This window comes from Bison bison, unplaced genomic scaffold (assembly GCF_000754665.1).
Source record: "Bison bison bison isolate TAMUID 2011002044 unplaced genomic scaffold, Bison_UMD1.0 scf7180017864508, whole genome shotgun sequence".
NCBI classification, from domain to species: domain Eukaryota; kingdom Metazoa; phylum Chordata; class Mammalia; order Artiodactyla; family Bovidae; genus Bison; species Bison bison.
The window spans coordinates 13961752-13985675 of record NW_011495064.1 but is presented as its reverse complement, the minus strand read 5'-3'; the positions used below and the strand labels follow the sequence as shown (position 1 = coordinate 13985675).

The 23924-nt window shown below is 36.0% G+C and overlaps 1 protein-coding gene across 4 annotated transcripts in view; it reads left to right on the top strand.

Annotated features, from left to right (window-relative positions):
* ZNF638 (zinc finger protein 638) overlaps window positions 1-23924 on the top strand; it is a 92074-nt gene that overhangs the window by 7513 nt on the left and 60637 nt on the right. For 3 of the 4 annotated variants that reach the window (XM_010829787.1, XM_010829785.1, XM_010829786.1), the window contains exons 3-9: window positions 5256-6771; window positions 11192-11253; window positions 18436-18474; window positions 19217-19509; window positions 20610-20887; window positions 22136-22282; window positions 23191-23313. In XM_010829787.1, coding sequence (XP_010828089.1) covers window positions 5458-6771; window positions 11192-11253; window positions 18436-18474; window positions 19217-19509; window positions 20610-20887; window positions 22136-22282; window positions 23191-23313 — 2256 coding nt within the window. In that variant the 5' untranslated portion in view covers window positions 5256-5457. The remainder of the gene's footprint in view (window positions 1-5255; window positions 6772-11191; window positions 11254-18435; window positions 18475-19216; window positions 19510-20609; window positions 20888-22135; window positions 22283-23190; window positions 23314-23924) is intronic. The other variant, XM_010829788.1, reaches the window with a different exon arrangement.

Genomic DNA, 23924 nt, shown 5'->3' with positions numbered 1-23924 from the left:
CGCTTTACTTAATCGTAAACTTGAATTCCCTTGCTTACTTGGTGGTTGTAAGCTCAGATGAGATAATGAATATCGAAATGCTTTTTAAACCATGAAGTGGTTTAAAGTTCAAGTATGGGGTTTGATATAAATCTTTTCATTGTGAATCTAATTGGAGCCATTATGATCTGCCTGACTAATTTTTGGTGATGCTTTTATATTTTTAGATTTCAGACTTCTTTATCAATACGTATAAAGAAAATGAAGGATTCTTTTCCATCTGAAAGACTGTATCAAAATAGCAAGTAGTTTTTGATTGTGGTAGTGGACATGTCAGAAAGTATCTCAAGGGATATAATGGTGAATTTTTTAATACATCAAGCTATTCATTTCTGTCTCAAGAATTCAGTTTCTACTAGATGCTTCCAGAGTTTTTCTCATTGACTATATCTTGTTTCAGAGAGGCATGTTCTAGTTGATAGGGCATGGAAGATCGTTTTTAACTGCTACTTGTCTTCAGGAGTTCAGAATGTTTTCTGACCATTAAATACCCTGTTTTTGAAAAATATGGAACATAGGAAAATAAAATGTTAATTTAAAATAGAACTAGTATAGTTCATACAATGAAGTTGTGTGTACCTTCTTCCCCTTTCCATCCATGTATGTGTGCACATATACAAAACTAGAAATTCCATCAAAATATTAGTTCATTATCAGTAATGATTTTACTGGTAAGGATTTCACTTGCTGCTTTTTATTGTTTTCTTTAACAAGCATATATTATTTATATCATCAAGAATAAAAATTCATTTTAAAGGGTGAGTATTATTTAATCACAATTGTGTTCAAAGTAATTAATAATTAAGGACTCAGGTCTCAATTCAGATTTTTCTAAGTTAGTTTAATGATGTGTTGATTCTCTGTAAATTTGTTGGGCGAATGAACCTTTTTGTGGCCAGAACTCCTGGAGTTAAATGAAAAAGGCTTTATAATTGTTGTCCTTATTTGTTCAGTTGTTTTCCAGGTGTTAATGCCAAATTTACCCTTGTCTTACTGGTTCTTGTTTCTTACCACGTTGTTTTTAGGTTATATCAGTTGCATTCTCAAAAGACTTAAGGTTTATTTTCTTTGGTGTGGGATAACCTAATTGCTACTAAGAGGCTTCATATCAAGAACCCTTGGCTTATTTTGCTTAATTTTACTCAATCTCACAAATAGTTTTTTCCCCACCAAAATAAATATTGAAACAGAGAGGAATGAGATATGTGTTATCTGAATGAATGAACTGTTTAATAACAAGTCAGTTGAGTCAGGTGGGAAGGAATGATGTAGGGGAAAATGAACTAAATGAGATTTTAGACAAATCTGCATGTTATTTATATGTTGCCTGAAAATCATAACAGATTAGCTGATTTTGGCTTTGTTAGACTTTGGTGTGATAATGTTAGATTTGATAGAGAAGTATGAAGTTATGTTGGTTTTATACTCTCCAACCCTCCTTTTTTGTTTTCTGTTAAACATTTCATACTTAATATTTAGCACTTTTTTTGGGGGGGTTTTTTGGGGGGGTAATGTTCAGACGTGTGAAAAAGTAGAGAGGAAAGGTAATAAATTCTTTTGGACCCGTCACTCACCTTCCTCAACAAATATTTTTGCTAGTTGTGCTTCATCAAACTTCCCTCATCCACTAAACACCACACTTCACCCCTGCCAAAATGCATCCTTTGTTTTCTAGATTATTTTAATGAAGATCCCAAATTATTTGTTACACTTGTTAGGTACAGTAACATTTGATTCTTTAAATACTGGTGCATCAGTGAACCTCTGTGGATTTTCAGTTTATAATAGTCAAAGAAAAAGTGTTTAGTTGGGGGTTGGGGAGCTTGCCTTTTTCCAGTCTTTTTGCATTTTTTTTTCCAAAAGACATTTCCATTATTATGAATTAATTGCTTCAAAACATCTTTTATAAAACACAGTTAATTTTGGTGATTGCTTTTATTTTTGGACTTCCAGAGCACCTGTTATATTGTAGTTCTTCCAGGATGGATCTTGTTTCTGGAGATTTAACTCTGTTCTTCTTCTGAGTCTGTTAGGATAGAGGTTGTATGTGAAAAGAGAAATTATTTTTATGATTTCTGCTTTTGCTCATCTCTTAGCCCCACTGCCCCAAATTTAACTCCCCTCTGCTTTGCAAAGATTAAAAAATACTGATGCTTAGGAGTGTAATTTACCTGCCTGAAAGGTCCCTGCTTAATGGAGTGAGGGCAGGGAGAGTGACACTAACGTTTATTGGGCAGCTCCTTTATTAGATGTTATACATATTTATATTTCATCTAACTTAGTCCTTAACAGTCGGAGAAGGCAATGGCAACACACTCCAGTACTCTTGCCTGGAAAATCCCATGGATGGAGGAGCCTGGAAGGCTGCAGTCCATGAGGTCACTAAGGGTCAAACCCGACTGAGTGACTTCACTTTCACTTTTCACTTTCATGCATTGGAGAAGGAAATGGCAACCCACTCCGGTGTTCTTGCCTGGAGAATCCCAGGGACGGAGGATCCTGGTGGGCTGCCGTCTGTGGGGTCGCACAGTCGGACACGACTGAAGTGATTTAGCAGTAGCAGCAGTCCTTACCAGTAATCCAGAGAGGAAGATACTGTCCCATTTTACTCATGAGAAAACTTATGGTCCAGAGGTTAAGTAGCTTATCCAAGACCTTAATAGTAAGTGGTGAACCTTGTAGAATTCAAACCCTTCTCATCTGACATACATTACTAGTTTAGAAATGAATTTGAATATTGCATGAATTACTGCATTTATTAACACTAATAGCTGAAAGTGTGCCATTGTTCAGTTGCTAAATCGTGTCCAACTCTTTGTGACCCTAAGGACTGCAGCATGCCAGTCTCCCCTGTCCTTCACTGTCTCCTGGAGTTTGCTCAGACTCATGTCCATTGAGTTGATGATGCTATTCAACCATCTCATTGTCATCCCCTTCTCTTCCCACTGGAGTGGGTAGCCATTCCCTCCTCTGGGGGATCTTCCTGACTCAGGGATTGAACCCAGGTCTCCTGCATTGCATGGCTTTACCATCTAAGCCATCAGAGAAGCCCAAAGTGTGCCACAGGAAATGCGCAAAGAGATTCTTGTAAGGTGTGACTTGGAAACAGTCTTGAAGAGTGAGCTTGGTTCAGAGAGCTAAGGGTATTCTAGGTAGTACAGTATGAATAAAGTGTGGAAGCAAGAATGTTGAAAGTGGTCAGGAGATTGCAAATAGACCCATTTGGCTGTAGCATACATTTTTAAATTTAATTTTACTTATTTTTGACTGTGTTGGGTCTTTGTTGCTGCGCTGGCTTTTCTGTAGTTGTGGCAAGTGGGGGCTCTTCTTCATTGTGGTGTGTGGGCTTCTCATTGCGGTGGCCTCTCATGGAGCGTGGACTCTAGGTGTGCGGGCTTCAGTAGGTGTGGCAGATGGGCTCAGGAGTTGCAGCGCACAGGCTTAGTTGCTCCACAGCACAGAATCAGTCCAGAGTCTCCTGCATTGGCAGATGGAGTCTTTACCACCAGTGAAGCCCCTGTAGCAGAAACTTTCCATTAAGTATTATTGGCTAGTAAAATGTGAAAGGTAGATTGAGATTAGATTATATACTAAATGCCAGGTTGACAAGTTTGGACACTATCTTGCAGGTAGCAATAAAGTGGTGAAGGTTTTTATGTAGAGGAGTGATGGTAAATGCTTTAAGGATATTAGTAATGACAGAATGAATTGGGATGAAGGGCAGCTGTGGTGAGAGTGATGAGAGCTTGCAGTAGGGTTGTGATGATGGTGAAAGGAAAAAAAATTCTATATTAGAGATTTTGACAGGAATACATAGAATTTTATAGTTAAAAAAATTAGTTAAAAATGGAAAATAAGATGCTTTTGAGCCTCTGTGACTGAAGGAATTGGTGTAGAGAACAGTATTGAAAATGGATAGTTTGGGAGAAAATTCCAAAGTCAGTAAAAACAGTAGCTAAAAGTTGGCATAAAGGAGAGAGGTTCTTCAGAAGTATTTTTTTCCTCTGTCTTCATAGATAATTTTATTAAATAGTCCTAGAGTTACTGAAGATTCACATGTCTTAACTGAAGCTATATTTTGTGTTGGGCCAGAATACTATAGCTTTGTCAGAAACATGCAGTTGATAAATTTAATTAGTTTTAAATTTTTAAATCATCCCAGCAGTCTCTCATTTTATTACAATATTTTATTTAGAAACCTTAACCTAGGCTGGCAAATCCCATGGACGGGGCAGTCTGGTGGGCTACAGTCCATGGGGTCGCTAGGAGTTGGACACAACTGAGCGACTTGACTTTCACTTTTCACTTTCATGCATTGGAGAAGGAAATGGCAACCCACTCCAGTGTTCTTGCCTGGAGAATCCCAGGGATGGGGGAGCCTGGTGGGCTGCCGTCTCTGAGGTCAGACAGAGTCGGACAAAACTGAAGCCACCCGAGGAGCAGCAGCAGCAGCAGCAACCTAGGCTATTCTACATTTTCTAAAATTTGATAAACACATGTTGAGTAAGATCTTATTATCTGAAATCTCTCTTCTCCCAGTTTCCTCAAAACTCTAGAGGATACCCACCCTATGAAGCTCAACTCAGGTATTCTTGACTTCTCCCAGAAATAAATCCATTCCTGATGTTTTTTAGTGTTGTTGTAATAATGACACAATCTGTTTTTCTTGTTACATCGTTTGCACTTTGCCTATAGGAATCATGTTTTACTTGGCTTGAATACTTCATAATGATTGTCATATTAGATAAAAATTTTTAATAAAGTGAATGAATGATTCTGAACTCATTCCTTTCCACTAAAATCAAAAGGGTCTGTGCAGGGAAGGGGGGAGATCTTTGGTGATAAACAAGAACTGAGAACTTTCCGACCACAGCAACTGAATGTTATTTTCACCCCATCCCCCAGTGGCATGCAGGATTTGGACACTTCTAAGAAGTTTTAAAAGGAGTTGTAATTGCCGCTCTGCACCTAGGACAGCACCCAGCGCAGCATAGTGTACAGGAACTCTGGCTTGAGGTTTGGGGTTTGTATTCTGGATTCGGGAAAGAAGAGCAAGTTTTTGGGAAAGTTTAAAATCCTCATAAACAACTCTAAAAATGTATGAAATGCAGAATGGTTTCATGGCTTTGTTTCAAAATGTTTTACACTGGCTGTAGAACCCACTTCATGAAGTAGTTTGAGTTAAAATGATCTAATATTTGTGTTTTAACTTTCAGCTTTGTGTTATTCTTGGAAAATTTCGCACCACTTGTGAATTCCTTGAACCTGGGCATTGCAAACCCACTTCTGTTGGGCCCATCTCCTTTGCACTTTGCTCAGATTAAGACTCAGTTGGCGCTGCAGCAGCTGAATGCCATTGCCTCACATAGTTCAACACCACCTTATACTTTATTAAATCAGGCTTTCTTGAAAATAGCCATGTCGAGACCCAGGTTTAATCCTCGAGGAAACTTTCCACTTCAGAGGCCACGAGCACCTAACCCTTCTGAGATGAGGCCTCCAGGACCATTTATGAGGCCTGGATCTATGGGTCTTCCAAGATTTTACCCAGCAGGGAGAGCCCGTGGAATTCCACACAGATTTGCCTGCCATGAATCTTATCAGAATATGGAACCACAGAGAATGAATGTTCAGGTAACTCAACACCAAACTGATCCAAGATTGACCAAAGAAAAATTGGATTTTCATGAAGCACAACAAAAGAAGGAGAAGCCTCATGGTAGCCGATGGGATGATGAGCCTCATATATCTGCGTCAGTGGGAGTGAAGCAGAGTTCTGTAACACAGGTTACAGAGCAGAGTCCTAAAGTACAGAGCCGCTATACAAAAGAGAGTGCCTCAAGTATCTTAGCAAGTTTTGGATTATCTAATGAAGACTTAGAAGAACTCAGTCGCTATCCTGATGAACAGCTAACTCCTGAAAATATGCCATTAATCTTGAGGGATATAAGAATGCGAAAAATGGGGCGCCGATTACCTAATTTACCTTCTCGGAGCAGAAATAAAGAAACACTTGGTAATGAGGCAGTTTCGAGTAATGTGATTGATTATGGGCATGCAAGCAAATATGGCTACACAGAAGATCCACTTGAAGTACGTATTTATGATCCTGAAATTCCAACCGATGAGGTCGAGGATGAGTTTCGGTCACAGCCAAGCATTTCTGCATCTGTTCCTGCTCCAAATGTGATGTGTAATTCTATGTTTCCTGTTGAAGATGTGTTTCGACAGATGGACTTCCCCAGTGAGTCCTCCAGTAATCAGTCCTTTTTCCCAGTTGAGAGTGGAAGCAAGATGTCAGGTTTACACATTTCAAGAGGACAGTCAGTCCTTGAACCTGTAAAATCTGTCAGCCAATCCATTAGCCAGACAGTTAATCAGACAATGAGTCAGTCTCTGATTCCTCCTCCTATGAACCAGCAACCTTTTTCATCGGAATTAATTTCAACTGTAAGCCAACAAGAGCGGATCCCACGTGAACCTGTCATTAATTCGTCTAATGTACATGGATCGGGAGGAAGTAAAAAGAATTACCAGTCAGAGGCTGACATCCCCATTCGGTCTCCCTTTGGGATTGTGAAAGCATCCTGGCTACCAAAGTTTTCGCATGCTGATGCCCAGAAGATGAAGAGACTTCCAACTCCTTCTATGATGAATGATTATTATGCAGCATCTCCAAGAATATTTCCACATTTGTGTTCTCTGTGTAACGTAGAATGTAGTCATTTGAAGGTGAGTGTTTTTAAAGATCACTGTATCATGATAACTCAGTGCCCAAGTTTCATCTAAATTCTCATATGTATGCTGGTGTTAACTAGTCATTAAGGAAATGGCAGAAATTGTGATTGCAATGTCAGTGCTTAGTTGTAATCTTAAGTAGCCTGGCCTAAGTATTGAATTGAGTGTTAGGCTTTCTGTATTCCTGTGACTGGGCACACCACATGGATTTTTCCATTTATTTTGAACTTTTGAGAGGTTATCCCAGAGAATGCAACATAAAATTTATATGACACAAACTGTATTTATAAGACAATGTCACATGAGTTACCTTTATCTGAATAAGAGAATCTGTTAGTAAAAAATAAAAATTTGGAATAAAATATTTGTACTGCACACTTTTAAAGAGACAGTATATTTTAGCTTTGCATGTATCTTACCTGTTTTGAGCTAAAGATAGTTAATGTTGATTTAAATATTTTCTGACTCTATGATTCTTATCTGGATTTTTAGTGCTTCATGAGAAGGAGCTTCCTAAGATAACTAAATCCATAGCGTAGCAAAATTGAGTCAGAATGAATTATTGGGACCAGCTGTGGGCTCAGAGCATAGAGTGTAAAATGATCTGTACAGAGAAGAGTCTTTAAAAAACAAAGGAGCCTTAGATGTCTTCATGGTTAGGAGAGTTAGAATGAAAGTATTTTACTGAGGTCCTGAGGAATAACGTAGAATATATTGTTTGATAGTAATCACTGGTGGATTTGAGTAGAATTTTCTGAATATGTTTTATTTACTATATATGTTTGGAAACTACTGTTTTTTCTATTTATTAATGTGATTTGAAGATTTATATTACATGTGACCAGGAAGGAATGTATTGCAGTATTTCCTATGGGAACAAGCTATGATTCAAGGCTGTAGCATTGGTTGTATACTTTAATAGGCTTAAAAGTCTATAGGTGTTTATTCCCTTGGTTTTTTTTCTCCTTCCAGTATTGTCCTTTTATTGTCTTTCTGTTACCCACTCACCAGGTTTCAGCCAACAAGAATCTGATACCTGGAACTGATGCTTCGGTCAGAAATGTTGTTGAAAGCAAAGGAAATCAGCATTCTACCTCATTTTAGCCAGATTTTCTGAGTGCTAATAATAATTGCCTTGCTCTGTCAAAGGGAATAGCAAAGTCTTTAAAAAATCTCAGCACTTAGTTAAAATCTAGCCCTGGCCCAAGTATTGAATTGAGTGTTAGCCCCTCTATGTTCCATTTATTTTGAACTTTTAGTTAGTCATGATGAATCTAAGAAAAAATAATATCTTAAAAGTTTTAATTTTTATTCTGTTGAATAGAAAATACACACATTCAGTAACTGTTTACTGGTTACTAATTTTGTACATGATGCTACATTAGGTGCTGGAATGAAAATAAACTACATAAAGTTTATATGTTGTTCTTAAGCAGTTTATACAGTCTCACTGAAGAGAAAAATTACACACCTAAGGAATTTTTTAAAAATTAGAAGGCAACAAATAGTTTGGTGATTGTAATTGACTTGTTTGGATAGGCTGTAGGGAGAGAGAGATTTAATATTTCTATCTTGATTGTAGGCTTATATCAGTTTAGGCCAGCATTATCAATTTACCAATACTTACTGTGTATTTCACAGTGTGTAATTAAAAATCATGCTTTCTGGCATCAGAAGACTTCTATACTCCAGTTAGATAAGACTTGTTGAGTGACTAGGTGCACTAAGTCTGTCTGGATTAAAGTAATCTGGTAGAGAAGACTTCATGGAGTAGGTTGAAGGTGGTTCTTGAATGATTAGTAGGCTTAGATGTACCCAGGGGAAGAGGGATGACATTTCAGATGGGAGTAACAATGATAAGTTTGAGGGGCCTAGAAAAACTAGCCCAGGGAGTTTAGATGTGAAATGAGAGGCATGAAGCTAATTAAGATTCTTTGATTCGTGAAATGACATATTAAAAAATATATTTCAGGAAGATAAATCTGACTGCTGTGTGCAAGATGAATAGGAATGAAGAGAGAGAGGGTAGGACGCCTAATTTGAGGCTTCCCTAGTTATTCAAGTGTATGTTGGTGACAGTATGGATTAATATGATAAAAGTACAATAAAAATAAAAATCTTCCTCACCCAGAGATCAAACCTGAGTCTCCTGCACTGCAGACCGATTCTTTACCATCTGAGCCACGAGGGAAGCCTGTAATGTGATAAAAAGACATTAAACATTAAAAGAAATCATTTAATGATTATTAGAGTTCATAGAAATTAATTGCCTTTTTAAATGAACAGATACCTTTTAACAGCCGGAACAGCACAATGGACCTAACTAATGAATTCTTCTCTACTAGATGACAAATGATAGGGATTTGTGAACATGGACTTAGGTAGTATAACCTACCTCTCTTGTTTCTGTGATGTATTTTGTTGCCCTGTAAGTGTGCATGTATTTGACATTATAAATGTGTAACCAATAAATATAAATTATCAACTGCAAATTTTTTTTGCTAAGTAACAGCTAACGATGTTACCTACCCCTGAGTCAAAACTACAGTCTGAAAAAGACAAGAAAAATGAGGAATTTTTTTTTTTCTAAATTGAGTTTCAGACATCAGAGAAGTCATGCTTAGTTTAGAAGTTATGTCTTTTTGACTGTCACAGTTGGTTTAGAAGTCTGTCCTTGGTTTAAAGCCATGTCTTTCTGACTAAAATAATTCAGTTCAAAAAAATACTGACATAAATGGTTTTTTTAAGTAGTTGGTAGATAAGAGAGTGATATGGGTAGGTATTTTCAAAGTTGGATTCTGGGTCCACTCAAGTCTGCAGTCCTTGCTGCATCTTCTGCCTAGTAGGTAATTATTACTCTCTCTCTGGAGAGGAGTCCCGCTTTTGGACCCTTGTCTTATTGGAGAGTAGAAATTGGGGTGGTGTAGATATATTTACTGAACCTAAAAGTGAGTAATGTCAGTAAAGTGGATGTGTGTGTGTGTGAACTGGACAGAGTATGCCTTAAATAACTTTCAGCTGTCAGCATTAGCTGATAGTTGCTATGTCAAATGCATGTCTAGTATTCTATCTTCATGTTTTTTCAAGAAAAGCTGAAAGTCTGAATTTTTATATATTGGCAACTTATTCAAATAAAACACTTTGTGGTCCGATTAAATCATGCCCATTTTGATACCTGTCAGTGTGTCTAATGTAAACAATATCTAGTTACTATCAAAGATACGGGTTTAGCAGTACTAAAGACTCCTAACTGCCAGTCTCTTCTAGCTTCCTATTTCCCTGAGCAGGATATGCAGACTTTATTTTTTGTAATCCACAGTCAGTTCCATGGCTTAATGAAATACTTTAGGGTTTGTCATAACCTGCTGCTGAGTATTGCAAGTAGCATGCACTTGTTTTCAGATAGTTCTTGACAAGGCAGATTCCAAAATTAGTGTCAACTGTGGTTTTTAACTGGATAGTTCTAGTCTTTGGCAATGACAGACTAAAATGTTTTTGAAATGGAAATGAATAACATTTTCCTCAAGGAATGTTTTAAAATATGGAAGGAACTGTTCAGTAAGTTTTCTACCTGTCCAAATATTGGAGACACAATAAAACGTTACTCACACTTTGCTTTTAACTAATTGTTTCACTTGGGGGACTCTCTTTGAAAATTGTAGTGCCTTAAAAAAAAAAATCAGATGTGTCTTCCAGGAGCTTTTTATGGGTACAAAATATAATTTTAGGGCAGCTTGTGAGTGAAGTTAAAGGAGAAAGCATTTTGTTCATTGTCAAGCTCTGTATGTAAGGCATATTATGTCTTTGAAATGATACTGCTTTCCACTATATCCTGAAAATAAATGTTTTGATCAGCAGCATTTTTTCATATTTTTACTAATCTTATCCTTTGTCAGTATATAGTGAGTACCTTGTTTGGAATGGTATTGGCCTGAGAGGTAGGATTTTTTGTTGTTAATGTTGTTAGCTTGAAGTTTAGAGTTGTAAGGCATCAAGACTATATTTTGGAGATGCCATTTCAAATACCATTCTATTTATAGAGTTCTTGATACTGTCTGTAGTGCGTGTTTTTTTTTTAATATTTGAGATGAGTTATTTCTGATCCATGCTTTTATTTTCTCCAAGTTTAAATGTATGTTTGACTTCAAAATGAGTATCTATGGGTAGGATTTTTAAAATGTTTGCCATAGCTAAAATGTTTTAAAATGGCAGCAATGAGTTGATATTAAGTGCTTTTATTTAGAGTCCTTTTATTTTTGTTTGTGAAATTTTTATTGAGTAGCCATATGGTATTTATAACTAGGTTTGTTTAATTTTTGAAAAAACAAAGGATGCTGTGTCATGTTAAAAAGCCTAATGTAATTAGTCAAATGAGGAATGTTCTAATTTGTGCACTTTTCTCCTTTTACAATAGGATTGGATTCAGCATCAAAATACATCTACTCATATTGAGAGTTGCCGACAGTTACGTCAACAGTAAGAACAATTTTTTTCATTCTTATAGGTGGCAAATTTACAGAATAGTTAAATGTTTCAGGTATGATTGTTTGACACCTTTAGTGTGGTACTTTGGAGAAAAATATTTTTAGAAAGCTATTGCCTATTTGAAATACTAACTTTATACAAATTTATTTAAACTTTTTCTAAAAGAGAATTAAATACAATCCTTTTTTCTGACTCCTTCCCAGTAGGTAAATTTAATATAATTGGTTCGTTCCTGCTGCCTTGCCTTCCTTGGAATAGTTTATCTGCTTCAGAATACAAAGCCTTCCCTTCTCCTATACTTCCCTCTCCTTCTTCCTACCCTTTCCTCAAAGAATAACTAACTAAAAACCACTCAAACCAAACTCTAGTATTTAATTTCAGGTCTAAATCTCTCTTGGTTTAGAACCTGTTTTCAGAAAAAAACCCTTAAGTAGGAAATGAACAAGCTAGATATGGTGCTTCCTAACCATTGGTTCTTCAGTTCTTTCGCCTTTTCCTTCTTTAAGACAGGGCACCTATGAAGGTAAAAAGTGTGATTTTCTCTTGCGTCGTCTGGAGTTAACATAAAATTGTGTTCCCCTAGTATCGTTAAACATGCTGATTCAGTTGTGTGTCAAATTCCTGGTCATTATAATGATGATGGTAACATGTTCTTGAGCAAATGAATTTGTGACAGCTGTTTTGGTTTTTCACATTGTTCTTTATGAAAATGTCACCACAATTTTTTTGAGATTATTCATGACTCTCCTTATCATACATGATAAACCTTTCTCGGACTAGTTTTTTGAAGTAGGGACATTTATAAGCTCATTTAACTAGGAAGCTTGAGTGTTTCTAGTTTTAGGAATGGCTGGATTAGGTGCTCAAAAATCAATGTGTCAGTAATACTTTCATTTCTTGTCTGTTCCTTTCTGCTTTGTCTTCATGAGGACACTTCTCCACAAAGCAAAGCGACCCCCTTAGTTCCAGACTTAAGTGATCTGAATATCTTCTTGTCTGTTCCTTTCTGCTTTGTCTTCATGAGGACACTTCTCCACAAAGCAAAGTGACCCCCTTAGTTCCAGACTTAAGTGATCTGAATATCTAGCATTCCTGGAGTTAAAAATAAATAAAAGCACTTCTTTTCTCATAAATCCTGCGGAAGTCTTTGGTTTGGGTCTTTTGGACCACTGTGGGTTAGTTGTCCATCTCTAAACCAATTACAGTGGTTGTAGGAATAGGGTACTATGACTCAGTTGGTGTCATGTGCCTACTCCTGATGTAGAGTGTGATAGAAGCCCTACCTGAATCATATAGACTGAGAATAGAGAGTTGCTTACCTGTATAGATCTGTGCACAAAGACATTGGTTGTCATATAAAGATAATTTGTTACTTAATTGGACCATACTGCCACTGTAAATGGAAAATCTCTCCTAAAGTCACAAATTTTCCCACAGAAACTCAGTGGGATGTCTCATTTTTATGAAGCTAGGGGATTTAGATGTGAGGGAATTAGTTGCTGTAGGTAGGCATTAAATGCTAGTTACAGGAGTCTAGCTACATGCACTGCCATTAATTTTCTATGCCAAATGGCATTTATGCCTACTGAAAGCTTTTTGTGTAGATAAGCCTTTTTTTCATGTACATAGGACCCTAATTTTAAAGCAGGTAGTTTCCGTGCCTGGTACTTTGTTGTTCTGTTTTACATTTTTACCTTTTTCAGGTACTCTTGAATAATTTTTTCATGGCTTTCTACTGCTTAAAAAACAAATGCATTAGATTTGATTAGGTGCTTTGGATCTTTGCAAGACAAAACATATGCTATTTCATTGTTTTTTTATAAGCTGCATTGTGCTTCTGTACTTAAATCTATTTAGTCATTTCTTTACTGATGTACGTGTGAGTGCTCAGTTGTGTTTGACTCTTTGTGACCTCAGGAACTGTAGCCTGCCAGGCTTCTCTCACCATGGGGTTCTCCAGGCAAGAATACTGGAGTGGGTTGCCATTTCCTCTTCCAGGGGATCTTTGCAACCCGGGGATCCAACCTGTGTCTCCTGCAACTCCTGCATTGGCAGTGGATTTTTTTTTTTTTTTAAACTACTGAGCCACCTAGGAAGCCTGTACTGATATATATTTAGGTTTCAATTTCTTTTCTTAAAGGTTTATTATCTCTTCTCTCCGTCTTATTGAATCTTTCTGGGTTATGACACAGAAGTAAAATTGATTAACTTGAGAAAAGATAGTGCATTATCTTTAGTATTAAAAATAATAATTAACATAATAAAGAGCTATATGCTTGTGTGCTGGACATTCTTCTAAATGTTTTTTACACAGTGTAATCTTCAAAGCAACTCTGTGAGATCATATTTCAACCCTGTGAAATAATAATATTTCATAATATTAACTGAAATATTATGTGAGAGATACATGTAATGATTTTTTGTGATTTTACCAGTGAGAGGCAGCTTCCCAGCTGTCACACCGCAAATAATTGGCACAACTAATATCTAACTCATGGCTCTTTGTTAAAACTTTTTTCCCCTCAATACTTTATTCTGAAAAGTTGCTAAGGTGCAACAAATTTGAAGGGATAATAAACATAGTCTTCCTCTTTATTAACCAATTGTTAACATTTGATGTGTCTATTATACTTTATATGGACATTTTTAATATTAGTTACAGTTTTTAAAAACTAGTTGAAAATACATTGCAGTCATTGTAACACTTCACTCCTTAATTCAACATCTACCTCTTAAGAAAAAGGAAAAAAAATTTTAAAGCTTTTATTTTATATTGAGGTGTAGCTGATTAATGAACAATGTTGTGATAGTTTTAGGTGAACAGGGAAGGAACTCAGCCATATGTATGTATACATGCCATTCTCCTCCAAGGCTCCCCTCCATAAGAATAAGGAAATTTTTTCTACAGTGGTTATCTGTTATAACTACAGTATAACACATGATTAACAATGATTTCATAATACCTTCTAATACACAGATCAAATTCAAATTTTCCCATTTTTCCCAAAATGCCATTTAGAACTATCCTTGCCTCTCCCACTCCCCACACTTTTTTTGAGGCTATTTTCACAACAGTTGACTTTTGAAATGTCTTGTCTTGTAGACTGTTCCACATTCTGCACCTTTCTGGTTTTTTCCTCTTCATTAAATTCAGGTTGAACATTTTTGTCACAAAAACTTTATAGGTAATACATATACTTATGTATCACATTGGGATATAGATGATGTCGTTTACTTAGGTCCTTGTTCTTAGCCATTATATTATATTGTCATGTATTATGCTTCTGAAACATTTTAAAAAACTCGTTAGGTAACACACAGGCAGCAGATATAAGAACATGTAGTCTAGTGGTTAACTTAGATCTAAAACATCATTTCACATCTGAAATATTATTACCCCCTCTTGAATTGGAAAGCTCTGGAAATTTAGTAATTTCTCTGTGTTGGCAACAAGCTGTATTTCCAGGATCGCACGTAAGAGAAAGCTAAGGCTTACTTATATTAAGTAACTGACTTTCAGATTGTTGTACTCAATCATGTCCGACTCTTTGTGGCCCCATGAACTGTAGCCTGCCAGGCTCCTTGTCCATAGGATTATCCTGGCAAGAGTACTGGCTACTGCTACTGCTAAGTCACTTCAATTGTGTCCGACTCTGTGCAACCCCATAGATGGCAGCCCACCAGGCTCTGCCGTCCCTGGGATTCTCCAGGCAAGAACACTGGAGTGGGTTGCCATTTCCTTCTCCAATGCATGAAAGTGAAAAGTAAAAGTGAAGTCGCTTGGTCATGTCTGACTCTTCGCGACCCCATGGACTGAAGCCTACCAGGCTCCTCCATCCATGGGATTTTCCAGGCAAGAGTACTGGAATGGGTTGCCATTGCCGGAGTGGGTTGCTATTTCCTCCTCCAGCAAAATGCAGTACTTGGGTGTAATCTCAAAAACAACAGAATGATCTTAGTTTGTTTCCAAGGCAGATCATTCAACATCAGGGTAATCGAAGTCTTGCCCCAAACACTGATGCTGAAGAAGCTGAAGTTGACCTGTTCTTTGAAGAGTTACAATATCTTCCAGAATTAATACCAAAAAAAAGGATGTTCTTTTCATCATAGGGGATTGGAATGCAAAAATAGGAAGTCAGGAGATACCAAAATAACAGGCAAGTTTGGCCTTGGAGTACAAAATGAAGTAGGGCAAAGGCTAACAGAGTTTTGTCAAGTAGAATGCACTGATCATAGCAAATACCCTTTCCAGCAACCCAAGAGATGCCTCTACATGTGGACACCACCAGATGGTGATGGTGACCAAAATCAGATTGATTATGTTCTTTGCACCCAAAGATGGAGAGGCTCTATACAGTCAGCAAAAACAAGACCTGGAGATGATTGTGGCTCAGGTCATAAGCTCATTATTGCAAAATTCAGACTTAAATTGAAGAAAGTAGGGAAAACCACTAGGCCATCCAGGTATGACCTAAGTCAGATGTCATGATTATATAGTAGAGGTGACAAATAGATTCAAGGGATTAGTTCTGGTAGAGTGCCTGAAGAACTATGAACAGAAGTTCGTAACACCATTCAAGTGGCAGTGACCAAAACCATCCCAAAGAAAAAGAAATGCAAGGAGGCATAGTGGTTGTCTGAGGAAGTTTTACAAATAGCTGAGGAAAAAAGAAAAGTGAAAGGCAAGGGAAAACGGAAAGATATACCCAACTGAATGCAGAGTTCCAGAGAATAGCAAGGAAAGATAACGCCTTCTTAAATGAACAATGCACAGAAATAGAGGAAATAACTAGAACGGGAAAGATGAGAGATCTCTTCAAGAAAATTGGAGATATCAAGGGAACATTTCATGTTCATGGAAGGATGGGCACGATAAAGGACAGAAATGGTAAGGACCTAACAGAAGCAGAAGAGATGAAGACGAGATGGCAAGAATACACAGAAAAACTATACAAAAAAGATCTTGATGACCTGAATAACCCATGATGGTGTGGTCACTCACCTATACCCAGACATCGTGCAGTGTGAAGTTAAGTGGGCCGTAGGTAGCATTACTACCAGTAAAGCTAGTGGAGGTGATGGAATTCTAGCTGAGCTATATAAAATCCTAAAAGAAGATGATGTTAAAGTCATAATCCCTTATACATACATACATATATATGTAACATACATATATATACACACATAGTAGAGGTAACAAGTAGGCTAAAGAGATTAGATCTGATGGTGCCTGAAGATCTATGGACGGAGGTTTGTAGCACTGTACAGGAGACAGCAACCAGAACCATCCCAGAGAAAAATTGTAGTAGTAGATGAAAAAAATTGTTCATGTTTGACAGTTGTTGATGCTGAGTGATAGATACACTGGATTGAAGTTAAGTTTTTTACCTTCTCAATTTGTCACATTGATAGTTATAAGATGCTCCAGCCTTCATATCTGCTCTCAAAGCAGGAAGGATGATGCAGAAATTTTCTCAGAAGTCTGCCAGTGGTTTTGTACCTATATGTCATTGGTTTGAACCTATTACTGGCTCTCTTCTAAAGAGACTGGGAAAGCAGATTTAGCTTTCTTTAGCCTTTGTTATGGAGGCAGACCTGGGAAAAGGCAATTGAGAATTGGCGTTTTTGTTTGTTTTTGACTGTGCTAGGTCTTTGTTGTGGCTCCCAGGCCTCTCTGGTTATGGTACATAGACTCTCTATTTGGCACATGGTGAGAATTGCTTTTGAGTTAACCTGCCAACAGTATCTGAGACAAATGTCAACAAATAAAAACTGCTTTACCTTTAGTTAGTTTTTGACCTCACTTTATTTTCTTGTCAGGTGGCTTGCTGCCTGCATTTCCTTATGTAGCTCTCTTCTTGGCTACTGAAATTGTATTTTTGTACATCTGCGATTTAATAATTTAATCATTATTTCCCATTAACATGTAGAGTCCGGATTCTCTGGAATAGTTGAAGGTGAAGATGTCTTTTTCTTGGACTTCTGTGGTGTTACTTCTCCTCCTACTTTTTCTTTCTGTGATTACCCCTTAATTTCTTTCATTGGTTTGAAAGAACCAATTGCTTTACTCTTAAGTGTTAGTGTACATAAGATTCTGTCCTCAACCCTCTTCCCAGTAACTCCATTCTCTATCTCATTAACTCTTAGTGCTGTAATTGATGTCTGATTTCTAAATATCTCAACACTCATCTTTTTCTCTAATCTAGACATTTATTTCCAGTTGTTTTGCAAACATTCCTATGTTCCCTTCACTTCAGAAATGTTTATTGTTCTCCATTGCCTTTTACTTAGGTTCAGCTTCCTTAACATGACTTCAGGGACCTTCAAAGTTTGTCTCTGAGCTGTCTTGCCAGGTTTTCTGCCTCATAATTCCTTTTTGTCATGTCCATGCTGCGGCCACACTGGTTCCTGGAATAGAACACGTTTGCCTGTAATCCTCCTTTTACGTATTGCCACAGTATGAAACCTAACCTGATCCTTCCCTCTTGATAACCCTTTTTAAAGGGCTACCTGAAAAGCAACCTTTTCTTTGAATTGTCCCCTGAGATCCTCTCTGAGGAACACTTGGTACAATATAAGGGGCAGCATTCATGTCTCATTCTGTAGAATGGTGTCCTCTAGAGTTCTGCAGAGTTGAGTAAACTGTCTTTAACGCTTACCTAAGCTGGTGTTTTACAGCTCTTCTATACCTCTTAACAATTTTATGTGTACTTCCTATTTTACCTAAATAAATGTCAAGGCGTTTAAAATACGGGGAATGTGTTTCTTTTTCCTGAGTTGCCTGAAACTGACTATTTATTGAACTAGACACTCAAAATATTTTACTTTGAAGAAAATATTCATATTTTAATATACTAATAAATCACTTAACTTTTTAAAATGTTTTAAATTTTTTTAATTAAAAACATTTTTTAATAAAAAAATTTTTTTTCCAATTTTTTAAGATTTTTTATTTTTTATTTTTTTTTGCTGCACCACATGGCTTGTGGGAACTTAGTTCCCCAGCTAGAGATTGAACCTGTGCCCTTAGCAGTGAAAGCATGGAGTCCTAACCATTGGACGGCGAGGGAATTCCCTTAACATTTGTTTTGAACAGTATTCTCTATATATTGCAGGGAAAGATTGAGCCTTATAATCTTAACTGTTCATTAATATTGTTTATTCTCAAAATAGGTATCCTGATTGGAATCCTGAGATCCTCCCATCAAGAAGGTAGTTATTTTTTTTTAATAGTAGTATTATTGAAATTTGATTTTCCTTTAAAAGTAAACACTTTTTTTTTTTTAAGGCACTATTTTGAATAGAATCTCATTTTTACCATTTTTATTTTTAAACAGTAGGGAAATGCAACCATCTCTAGAAATCTTTAGTTACCCCAGTTTACCTGTAATAGCTCCCATCTGTGAACTTTTCTTTTTTAGTCTTTTCTGAAAATACTTATACTTTTATTCTTATTTTATGTTTGTGGGATCTTAGATTATAAATGGCAGATTATAAATGGCTTGAAGGCTGAGAATGGAGTTTCCCTATTCAGTGTGTATAAATACAAGTATAGGAGTCAAATATTTGTGGAAGGCGTAATCTTCGTGGGAAAATTGTTGAGAAACATTTGTTATTTCCTAAATTCTTTATATAACTTAATACTTTCAAAACATAATTGGATATAGTAGTGATATAGGAAAAATGCAAGAAATTGGTGATATTTATTTGTGAGTAAACAAAACAGGAATGTAAGCAGTCAGAGGTGATCATCTGCTTTGACTGATCCTTATTCATTTACAAAACCTAACTGCATCATAACAAGCAGGTTTTTGCTTTACATAAATACATGATATTAGAGTTTGGCATTGTTAATATTAATAGCTTGATTTTAAGAAGGTAAATCTGTCATTGATATAAATTTAAATTTATAGAAAATTGATGAATCTTGTGTTTTTTTTCTTGCACTTTGTAGAAATGAAGGCAATAGAAAAGAAAATGAAACTCCAAGAAGACGATCTCATTCCCCCAGTCCGAGGCATTCTAGGAGATCAAGCTCAAGTCACAGATTTCGTCGATCTCGAAGCCCCGTACGTTGTATGTATAGACCAAGAAGCCGAAGTCCAAGAATTTGCCATCGTTTTATTCCTAGATACAGATCCAGATCCCGTTCACCGTATCGAATGAGAAATCCATTTAGAGGTAGTCCAAAATGCTTTCGATCAGTTAGCCCTGAAAGGACATCAAGGAGATCAGAGAGATCATCAGGTACACTTATGTTTGTGAATAATAAGTACTTATTTTGACTAAACCATTCTAGTTTTTTTTTTTTAATTCATTTGATTTTTTTTTTCCTGTATTTGCGTTAAGCTTAAAATGTGACTGACTTACTCTTCTCAAGATTTTTTTTAAATGTTGACATTTTGAGATATTTGGCTCAGCTCTTTTTGAAACTTCTAAGGTTTTTAAGAAATTAAATGTTGTAATTTATTAAATTTTAGAATTTCTGTGTGAAATTTGACTCACATTACCACCTCTTTCGTTCTTCTTCCCTTTATTATGTATCACAAGAAATGTGGGAGAGTGTATCTACACACCCAACATCAAACTTAAAAAAACCGGGGATATACAGATATCTTAGTTTGCCTTAGTAATTGATTATAGACTTGTTTTCCATGAATTAATTTAAAACATTTTAAAATTGTTCAAATTTTCAACGTGTGTCTTAATGTTGGTTTAGTGACCTTTCCAGAAGTATTTTTTACATAATTTTTTTTCTGAAATCTTTTCAGAGGTCTGAGATTTTTTTTCCTTTTTCAACTACATATCTCTGAAATAAAATATGGTAGCCAAAATAGTGTATCCAGCACATTGGATGCAGAATTCTCTGATTAGAGAATTCAGATGTCTTCTTTTAAGCCCAACATTTAAGTGTTCAGGAAAATAATACTCATCTAAAAAATTTTTGTTTTGAAAGTAAAGTTTTTTATAAAAATATATTGTTTATGTTAACATAGGAGTTTTATTATTAAATAATATTTTTAAAATTCTATATTAGTTTCTTCTGTGGTAAATATTGATAAATTGAATACAAATGCTCTTTGGAGTCCTCAGTTTTTAATCCTGTAAAGGGATACTGAAATCAAAAGTTTGAGGATCTCTGGTATAAGAGAAGCTCACTGAATAAAGGATCTTCATGTGAATACCTTTTGAGTAAAGAATTAAAGACTAATAATTTTTTTGTATGTATTTGCCACCTGTTGGCCTAACAGTGGCTCAGTGTGTTAAATATTTGGGCAGTTGAGGGGTTATATTATTTTTTTATAAAGTTCTTTTCAATTGAAGTAGTATTTGTGTACTTTTAATAGATAGAAAAAAAGCATTAGAAGATGTAATACAACGATCTGGGCATGAGTCAGAATTCAGTAAACAGAAGCATCCTGAAGCAGTTGATAAAGGACACTCACCAGCACAAAAACTTAAAACTGGCAGTGGAGCAAAGACATCAGTTAAATCTACAAGTTCTGCAAAGAGTGATTCAAATATAGGAGGACATTGTACTCGTTACAAATCAAAGAATCTTGAAGATGATACCCCATCAGAAAGTAAACAAATGGCTGATAAAACTGTTTCTCTGCAACGTAAGGTCAGTACTTCTTTGTTAGTGAAAGTAGAAGTGTGTACCTTCACTTGTTAATATGACAAAGAGAAAACAAAGTTGTTCAGAATTTTTAATTTTCATATTTTTGAGGAAATTGTGATTTATTTTGATACGAAATATTTTTTTATTGATTTCTGTTTTGAATACAGGAAAGGTCCAATAATTAAAGTCTTATAGATTACAAATATCAAAATTGAGAACATTTTGATGGTTTGGTGTTTTTGGCTGACCACACTGATCCATGTTACAAGTTTTGCTCTCTGATTGGGGAAATGGACGTAATCAGTAGTAGTAATGAGTTTTTGTAATCTTTGTTAGTAATCTATGAGTGACTATCTGCTGAGAATCATTTTTAATCTGTTTTATGTTTTTTTATAGTATAGTTCAGAAGCTACTTTGTTGCCCAGTGTAGAATACTAGTCTGTTTTCTGGGTACTAATAGGTGTATTTTATAACATTAACAGATCTTCAAGTGTTTAGGTATACATTTCTCTTAACATTGTCTTAACTTTAAACAATTACAGTTCCTTGCCCCCATAGAGCTTATATTTAATAGGATGAACTTACAGTAATCAACCTGATACTACAGAATTTTGAAGAAATATTGAGTATAGGGAATTAATTTTGAAAAGGCTAACTGGTTCTGTAACATTCATTTTGTTTCTAGATTTCTAGATGGCAGTAGTGGAACTTTAAAAGTTTTTTTGAGTCAATTTTTAACATAGGTGGTAAATAATAAAGTATATTCAAATTGTATATATGAATCTATTAAAATACTATGTCTATCTAGATATTTTTTAAATTATTACAACAGACTAAATAAAGCTGTAACTTCAGCTTTACTGATGATGTGCCATCCAATTTTGTATAGAAAAGTACTCTTTACTAGTTTTGGAGTACTTCATAGGTCTGGTTTGTTACGAAATGCTTCTCTGTACAGAAAAGAGCATCTGTGATTGGTTGCCTGTAAACTGCCCGCTGTTGGGTTTGAGTGGTAAAATATAAAACATTTCTTCCTGCTTTTCTTAGTATTTCAAAAAGTTTTTAAATGTTCTAAAATATTTGTATAAGTAGAAAGTATAAGAATTATTTATATTTATAAGCAGAAAATATATTTTAATAAAAAAGATTGCTTAATGTACTAGGATAAATGGTAGAAAAATTATATTGGGAATTATTGTAACTATACGTTGTCACTTAATTTGGTTTAATTTTCATTCATCTCAAAAATAGCTTCGGAAGGACCAGTCTTCACATTATGGTCCTGTTCTTCTGATATCTGAATTACCAGAAGATGGCTGTACTGAAGAAGAAATTAGAAAAATATTTCAACCATTTGGAAAGGTTAATGATGTCCTGATTGTTCCATACAGAAAGGAAGTGAGTTATTTTGTCTGTTCTAAAAAGTCATAATTTTGTTTTATAAAGACTTGTCAGATCTTTCAGCTTTTACTCCATATACAACTGTTACTTGAGTTATGTAAATGTTTGGAATTGAATGAACAGGGTTCCTAGATACTGCTTTATATCCTTTACAACAGCACACTGGTTTTTTAGACGAGTACACTTTTCTTTGAAGGGCCAGATAATATTTTAGGTGTGGCATGTCATAGGATTTCAACTATTTTGCTCAGCTATACAACTCTGTTGTAGTACTTAACAGTTATAGATGATATATAAATGAATACGCATGGCTGTGTTCAAAAAAACTTATTTGCAAAAAAACAGATGGCAGGCCACAGTTTGCCATTCATTGCTTTAGCACTTCAGTGAGGTGATGTTAAAAAAAAAGATTTTGTTTGTACAGTATTTTTTACATTTGAATTGTATTTCTGTAACTTACATAGTAAAGTTCTATAAACTCTACAAACCCTGGAGTAAACAGAACATGAAATTAGGAGGTAAAACAAGGGAACATAGTTGGTATAATTTTCTTTGTTGCAAGAAACCTTAAAAAGTTCAAATTTAACGGCAGCTAGACTAGATCCTGCCTTCTTTCCTATTGTTCAGTGAGCCCTGCCTTCCTGTTTCTTACTCTCTTATGATCTTGCCATGGACTGCTTCCTCCTTATCTTGGTAATGGTATAGAAATTCCATTAGGTTAAATGTCCATTTTGTGTGTGAAAACATCCTAAAGATCAGATTATACTTTAGCAAGAGGAAAAAGTGAAAGGAGGTAAAATCAACAGGACTTGAGGTAATTTCAGTTTTATATTCCACAAGGAAGTATTAAGTCAGAGAATTTTAAGGTAGATTTTTGACTTAAAGTATAATATGTTTCATTTTAGGCTTACTTGGAAATGGAATTTAAAGAAGCAATTACTGCAGTCATGGAGTACATTGAAACAACACCTCTTCTGATAAAAGGGAAAAGTGTGAAAGTATGTGTTCCAGGAAAGAAAAAGTCACAGGTAAACTGAATTTAGTTCTTACACAGTTCATTGTTGTTTAGTTTAATTTTTTTGAAGTATGTTATATACAGAGAAGTGCATAAAACTTAAAATGTTAAAAAAAAAAAAAAACTTAAAATGTTAACTCCATAGACTGTGTATGAATTCACATACACTGAACTTAACTTCGTGTATGCATGTGTCTGTGTATGTGTGTGTGTTAGTTGCTTATTCGTGTCTGACTCTTTATGACCCCATGGACTATAGCCCAGTGGGCTCCTCTGTCCATGGAACTCTCCAGACAAGAATACTGGAGTGGGTAACCATGCCCTCCTCTAGGGGATCTTGCCCACCCAGGGTCGAACCCACGTCTCATGTCTCCTGCATCGGCAGGTGGATTCTTTACCACTAGCAGCACCTGTGAAGTCCCATATGGGTTTCATCAGTTCAGTTCAGTTCAGTCGCTCAGTCGTGTCTGACTCTTTGCGACCCCATGAATCGCAGCACACCAGGCCTCCCTGTCCATCACCAACTCCCGGAGTTCACGCAGACTCACGTCCATCGAGTCAGTGATGCCATCCAGCCATCTCATCCTCTGTCGTCCCCTTCTCTTCCTGCCCCCAATCCCTGTC